Consider the following 7056-nt stretch of genomic DNA (forward strand, 5'->3'; position numbering starts at 1 on the left):
AGAGAGAGCGAGAGAGAGAGAGAGAGAGAGAGAGAGAGAGAGAGAGAGAGAGAGAGAGAGAGAGAGAGAGAGAGAGAGAGAGAGAGAGAGAGAGAGAGAGAGAGAGAGAGAGAGAGAGAGAGAGAGAGAGAGAGAGAGAGAGAGAGACAGAGAGACAGAGAGAGAGAGAGAGGAGAGAGAGAGAGAAAGAGAGTTGCTGAGTCAGATGAACTCGGTGAAGCAGCGGCGCGACCGTCAGAGGCTCTGAGACCATGAGTGCGTTTCATTGTGTTTCTCTCGGAGCAGCTGCACTGCAGGTCACAGTTCAAAGGTCAAACGTCAGTCAGAAGAGCCGCTCTGATGCAGATGGACAGACACAATCATCTCTGGAGTAACGTAAGTATCATTAGTGCTCATTACAGGAAGACTTCTGCATTTATAAACTGATAACTGTTGAATTATCAGGTGGTCTCTCTGCCGGCGATGTCACGTGTGGCGGTGTGTGGCGGTACCCATGGCAACGAGCTCTCAGGTATCTACCTGGTGAGGGAGAGGCTGAAGAGGAGGGAGGATGGGATAGAGCCGGTTTCCATAGTAACGCTCATGTCGAACCCACGCGCCGTGCAGCTGTGCGTCCGTTACGTGGAGACGGACCTGAACCGCTGCTTCACGCTAGCTGCGCTCAGGTGAGACGGGGAAATAACGGCACAGAAACAGTGCAGGAGAACAGCTTCAGTAAACTCTGAAGTTAGTGCCGGAAAACTGGTCTCATCGCATCCGCCTGTCAGAGAAAGTGTTAACGGCAGTATGAACTGACGCATATCTCTGGACCTTTAGGGTAATCAGCGAATCTACCTGGTTCACATTGTTATAGGTGTTTTCTATTAAATATCTAAACGTTAATGTGAAGAAGAAACATTAAAAAAGCTTTTAAATATCAATCTGCATATGCGGAGGACATCCGTTATGCTCATCTTTGTTCGTTCCTTTTAGGATTATCTTGAATAAAACAGCTAATTTCCCATGAAGACCTAAATCAGTAGAGATCTGATCTGTTTTACAGAAAACAGAAGTTAGATTGCCCTTAACTCCTACATAAAGGAAAGCAAAGTTATAAAATCTTATTTTTATTGCAAAAAAATGCACAGCACTAAATTTAAATATAAATAAAAACATAACTATTTACCACTACTTAGTGCTTTAAGTGGAAAATATTAGGGGTCGTTACAGCCTTGTTTGCATATCGACAACGTGTGCTAGATATATTATGGCTGGATGTTGTCGGCTATGATATAATATCACAATAAATCACAACGCATGACTTTTCAAGATTCTTTTAGAGAGTCAACAGGGTCAAATTAGTGTCTCAAAATTAGCAAAATATTGTACTATATCTGAATGCGTCACATTTTAACCATGATAGAATCTTATCAAATTAAGAAAGTTAATCAAAGCTGAAACAGAGAGAGACTCAGAGAATCAGTCAGGTCAGGTGAACCGCAGAACACAGACGCACTGAAACCAGGCAGTTTAGAGGCACATTAGGCTAAAGAAGAGAAATCCTGGATCAGATGCCATTTCTCTTTCTTCATGAATATATATTGGGTCACTGGCCCACACTGTCCTGTTCTTCTGTCATCTGAGGTGTCCGTCTATCGATCGGAGACTCTCTTGAGCAGATCACAGCGTCTGATCTCCTTTCACTGCCACTGCATTTGCCAGATTCATTTATGTGTGTGTTTAAAGCTGCAGTCCGCAACTTTTTTTGTGTTAAAAATTTACAAAAATTATATAATGAGAATGTACAACATGAATCCAATTTCCAAACGTGTTTTTGTCTTATCCTAAATCATTAAGGTGCACTTATAATAAGTGTTTATATTCGCACTATTTCAGACTCGCCACAGAGTATCACAGAAACTGCGTGACTCGCATTAGACATACAGGAGAAAAGTAGCTCCGGCTACAATGTTCCTCCGCAAGACGGGTGCAGTTCTGTTTATTAACCGCTAGAGGGCAGAAAATCACGGACAGCAGCTTTAAATACTCGTTTGACAGTTTCTGCATCACTGCAGTTCTAACTTTAATTTAGGAACACACCAAGCCGACGGTCGACCGACCAAGTTTTCACCGTCGGCTGAAGTTGGTCTCGTCGGCTTTTTTGGCCGAATCGGCGTCGGAGCTCGTCGGTCCATCTGATCTTTCTGATTGGCTGTTCAGCTACTGCCACCTGCTGGTACGGAAAGGCATTTCATCTTACGCAGGCGCTGAACGGATGTGGCCAACTTTGGACCCAGACGCTGCCGATGTGAGCCAACCCCGCAGTCTGCTTTCATCGCCACTAGTTCGTCGGCGTCGGCTTGGTGCGTTCCTGCCAATGAGTCAAATGTTGATCTGTGAACATATACTGACTGGCCGTCTGTCTGTCTGTCAGCGCACCCGTCTCTGAGCACTCGCCGTACGAGATGATCCGCTCTCAGGAGCTCAACGCTCTTCTGGGCCCTAAAGGAAGCGCGCAGGCGGTCGACCTGCTGTGTGACCTGCACAACACCACTGCAAACACGGGGCTGTGCCTCATCACGCACTCCGACCGCGACTGGATCTGCCTGCACATCTGCAAACACCTGCAGGCATGAATGAAGACGTGCACTGCTGAAATATATTATGATGAAATGTTGTATTTATGTCCAACTTCTGTGAGTATTTGTGTGTTTTCAGAGAGAAATGGCCTCCACTCCTGTCAGATACGTTCACTTTGACATTCCTCTCGACGAGGCCTATTCCCTGGATTCAGTGGGGAAACACGGCTTTGGTGAGAAAGTTCATCATTCACTCACTCATTCTTTCTCTGAACTACAGATCTGTCTGGCTTCACACATACTGACAGAAGTGAGTGCAGGAACATGCGGTTATTTTAAAGAACATGTTCAGCACTATCGGCTGACGTCATTTAGACGAGCTGCTGAACGCTGATTCTGCGGTGAAATGCTGATTCAAACACTTCTCTTATGGTTATGCAGATGATTTATGGATGTGCTGTAATGCTCGACTGCGCTGAGCTTCGCTGTTCATCAGATTCATTATAAAGACTCTAAACCACAGAAGAGTTTATTGTGAGAGTTAGATTGGTGAAATGTTGGAGATGAAAGCAGTGGCGGCTGTGGATTGTGTGTCGCTCTCCCTCATCGCCTCAAACACCCGCATGAGACGCACGAGTACAGTGTGTGTGTGCGCTGTATATAATCTTTAGGTTATTTGGATAGCTAATTTGGCTTGCTATTTGGGGTTAGAACCTAGCATTATGATTGGTCGAACTCTTCTTCTTTTGCTGTTGCTTGATTTGAGGACTGCGCGTGCACAGAGGCGTCACCAGGTTTTTGCGTAGTTTGAGTGGCAAATCGTATCAGCGTACTTTGAAGTCAAAATGCATATCCGCTACGCAAATTGCGTACAGATTGGCAGGTCTGCTTATTGATAGAACGGTGGACCTCTTTACCTTCTGCCTTGTCAGTCCCCTCAAAAACGGTAACGTTAGCTAATAATTTTCCACCGGAGCTTTAGCTAGCTGGCTAACGTTGCGTTCTCTCCCGCTGTGTTCAATGACTCCATTCATCAAGCTGTAGCTAACGTTAGCGAAGTCTATGTCAACAGAGCTCCTGGGTAACTTAAGCCGGGGACACCGAACGATTAGCTGAAACACACTGAACTGAACACACACTCCGATCGTTTCCTGCGACTGAAGCGGATTTAAACACTCACACATGGACACCGACTGTAATCGCAGACTGAACGCAACTGGCTCTGACTGGACACGTTTGAGCGTAATCAGTCATAAGTATCAATTTACCTTCATAATCGGCCTTACAATCGTTACGTGTGTGCGCGGCTTAAGATAGAACAGAAAATATTAAAATTATTGAAACCATCACTCACTAAATTCAGTCAGGTAAATCGCTGAGGCCAGTGCTTTCAGCTTCTGATGGTGTTCTGCACTGGTGATGCAAGACCCTTCGCGTTAATATCTCCACGCACTCGCGCAGCTGTTCGCAGTTCACTGAATATGAACACCCCCCGAAACATTTTCTCATCAAATCTTCACATAGGTCACCTATTTTGGTTTCAAAACGGCGAATTTCGCCGAAAGGTGAGGGATTTTCATGCATGTAAATGACATGTAAATGTGGCATTATTCTTCAGTGATGTAGAAGTGTTTCATGTGTTCAGCGATGGAGGTCGGGCCGCAGCCTCACGGCGTCGTCAGGTCTGTGATCTTCAGCGCCATGCAGGAAGGAGTTCAGCTCATGCTCGACTGGATCCGTCAGTTCAACTCAGGTACATTTATAACTACTAACCTCTGCAGAAATCTGATTTCTGTATTTTCATGGCTTGTCCGTGTCTCTCTGCTCAGGGACCCTGTTCGAAGGAGGATCTGTTGATGTGTTCACGATGGTGAAGAATATCGACTACCCACGAGACCCCCGGACACACATGATCACGGCCGCGGTCCATCCCGACCTGCAGGTAGAGAAAGATGAGACTCCGTCTTTGTGGAAAGGTTGCTGCTGATGTTGTCAGAAAGAGTAATGGCAGGTAAACATCCTCTCTCTTCCCTCAGGATAGGGATTTCTGTCTTCTCCACCCTGGAGACCCCATGTTCCTGTCTTTCTCAGGGGAAACTCTGCGCTACAAAGGGAAAGAAGCACTCTATCCGTTCTTCATAAACGAGGCTGCGTACTATGAGAAGGGTGTCGCCCTTTCCCTCGCCAGGAAGAGAAGAGTGGAGATTCCTTCCGTCCGCTCGGACACACGGAGATGAAAAAAGACAAGCGTGAACAAACATGAGCACATGACGGGTTTATTACTGCTGCCACGGGAACACCGCATGAGGGAAAAACAAAGTCATCGTTCAGATGTTCAGAAAAACATACATTTTCTACACAGATGATGTTTCTGCATTCACTGACCATCAGCTGCAGGAGATACTGTATCCCACAATGCAATGCACCTGACCTTCCATTTCCAGTGTGACGAATGAACCGGAAACAACGTCGACCGCAAACACTGACACACATCAACTGTTATAAAGTCTCTACCTAGTTAGAAATTACCAAAAAAAAAAAACTGTATAGAAATAAATAAATACAAATGATCGTAATAAATATGATTAATTAAAAGCAGAACGCATTAGGATTCTGGTCTGTTCGTACTTCACTAAAACACGAGAAGTTTCTAATGCGAGGAAAATACCGAAGTCTGACATCAATTCACAAGAGCTGAGGGAAAGATTATCAGTGCTCAAACTCACACACACACACACACACACACACACACACACACACACACGTTTGTTTTTTGTGAACTGCGGGGTCATTCCATGGTTTTTATACTGTACAAACCGTATTTTCTCTCCTCCTAAACTAAAACAGGAAACACATTTACTTTCTCACAAAAACTCATTCTGTGTGATTTATAACCCTTTTGAAAAGTGGAGACATGGAGTAATGTCATCATAAGTCACCCTCTTTTTGTAATACCTGTGTCATTATACACATTTGTGTCCAGATGTGTCACACACACACACACACACACACTTCTCTTGAAAGTGCATCTGAGATTCTCAGAGCGGGATTGTGTTTCTGACAGCAGTCGCTCTTCAACATTCATGTCCAACAGATTCAGAGTTGATTTCAGTTTCCATCTCACTCCACACGATCTGATCCGATCTGTCAGCGCCGCCGTGATTTAAGCGACTCTGTACACCGTCATGCGGTCGTAGCTCTGGCTGTGACTGCGGGCCGCCCACATCAGCAGCGCGGCGGCCATCATGTGCAGAGGAGACGCGATGAGCGCCAGATACAGAGACCAGCCCAGAGTGCCGTCCACGCGATCGGGCAACACGGACACGCGGTGCAGCAGGTCCATTCCGGCCAGGAAACAGCAGACGGTGGCCAGAGAGCACAGGCCTGAGACAGAAAACAGGAAGGGGATGATGTACAGCAGGTCTGAAGATACGAAATGAAAACCCCTCTACTGTCCGGATGAACTCTGACCTGCGAGCAGATGAATGAGGCCGATGAAGAGCGCCGGCGTCAGACTCCCACACAGACACGCGCAGAACCCGAGCAAACCGCCCAGAACCACCAGACCCAGAGAGACCAGCGGCAGGAAGAACTGGAACCGCCACAGATCTGCACGCACACACACACACACACACACACACACTAATCAATTACACAGCGAGAAACAGATATGTGTGTGTGTGTGTGTGTGTGTGTGTGTGTGTGTGTGTGTGTGTGTGTGTGTGTGTGTGTGTGTGTGTGTGTGTGTGTGTGTGTTCGCTCACAGGTTCGTATCAGATCTTCTCCACTGTTGTGATTTCCCGGCTCTTTGTATTTCGGTGTGAATTGCTGCGAGAGAGTAAAACTCACACACTCCATCACCATCTTTGGATCTGAAACAAACAAACAAACATAACAAACACAACATAAATGTGCAAGAATGGGAATTAGTGTCCGTCTGGAGAATGTAAATAATAAACAATCAGACAACAGTCACAATAATCGTTGACCATAAAACTCTGGCTGATCATAATAACAACATTTACCGGGTTCTCGGTACCAGTGCGCGTCCGTGGGCGTCTGAACGCATCTCCACCACAGTCCGAGCGTCCCGTTCATGCGGAACAGCGCGTCGCTCACGGTTTTCTCGTCAAACTCTCCCTCCAGAAACTCGTCTTGCAGCGCGCGCAGCTCCGTGGCGTTGGGCTCGGCGCGGACCGGCGGGCTCGTGTACCGGTACCAGTGCGGCGAGCCGACCGACACCGACAGATACACGGACGCCAGGACGCTTAAAACACCAGCGATGACCAGAGCTGTGGCGTGCCGGTTATCCACCATCATCCCCCAGTTTTAATGCGTCTCTCGATGAACACAGATGCGTTTGTCTCGATGCGTGCCCTATTTTCCGCCCGTCTGTTTCACGCCATCTGTCAGCCTGAGAATACGAACACTAATAACGCCTCACGAACAATCGCACAGTCCAGCCTTCGTCTTAATGCCAATACGGCAATCAGAGTAA

The 7056-nt window shown here is 46.7% G+C and overlaps 2 protein-coding genes across 2 annotated transcripts; one reads left to right on the forward strand and one right to left on the reverse strand.

The window, feature by feature from the left end:
• The first annotated feature begins 251 nt into the window (after positions 1-251).
• On the forward strand, positions 252-4795 carry LOC137030810 (N-acyl-aromatic-L-amino acid amidohydrolase (carboxylate-forming) B-like). Its single transcript, XM_067401242.1, has 7 exons — positions 252-317; positions 445-665; positions 2414-2609; positions 2698-2791; positions 4204-4311; positions 4388-4500; positions 4595-4795. Exons 1-7 carry the CDS (start codon positions 252-254, stop codon positions 4793-4795), a joined length of 999 nt encoding a protein of 332 aa, XP_067257343.1.
• Positions 4796-5714: 919 nt separating this feature from the next.
• On the reverse strand, positions 5715-6875 carry cldnd1a (claudin domain containing 1a). The gene is made up of 4 exons (XM_067401623.1): positions 6584-6875; positions 6323-6430; positions 6030-6167; positions 5715-5942 (listed from the first exon to the last, which is right to left on the reverse strand). Exons 1-4 carry the CDS (start codon positions 6873-6875, stop codon positions 5722-5724), a joined length of 759 nt encoding a protein of 252 aa, XP_067257724.1. The 3' UTR covers positions 5715-5721.
• Positions 6876-7056: the final 181 nt, after the last annotated feature.

The sequence above is a fragment of the Chanodichthys erythropterus genome, chromosome 11, assembly GCF_024489055.1.
Source record: "Chanodichthys erythropterus isolate Z2021 chromosome 11, ASM2448905v1, whole genome shotgun sequence".
Classification (NCBI taxonomy): Eukaryota; Metazoa; Chordata; class Actinopteri; order Cypriniformes; family Xenocyprididae; genus Chanodichthys; species Chanodichthys erythropterus.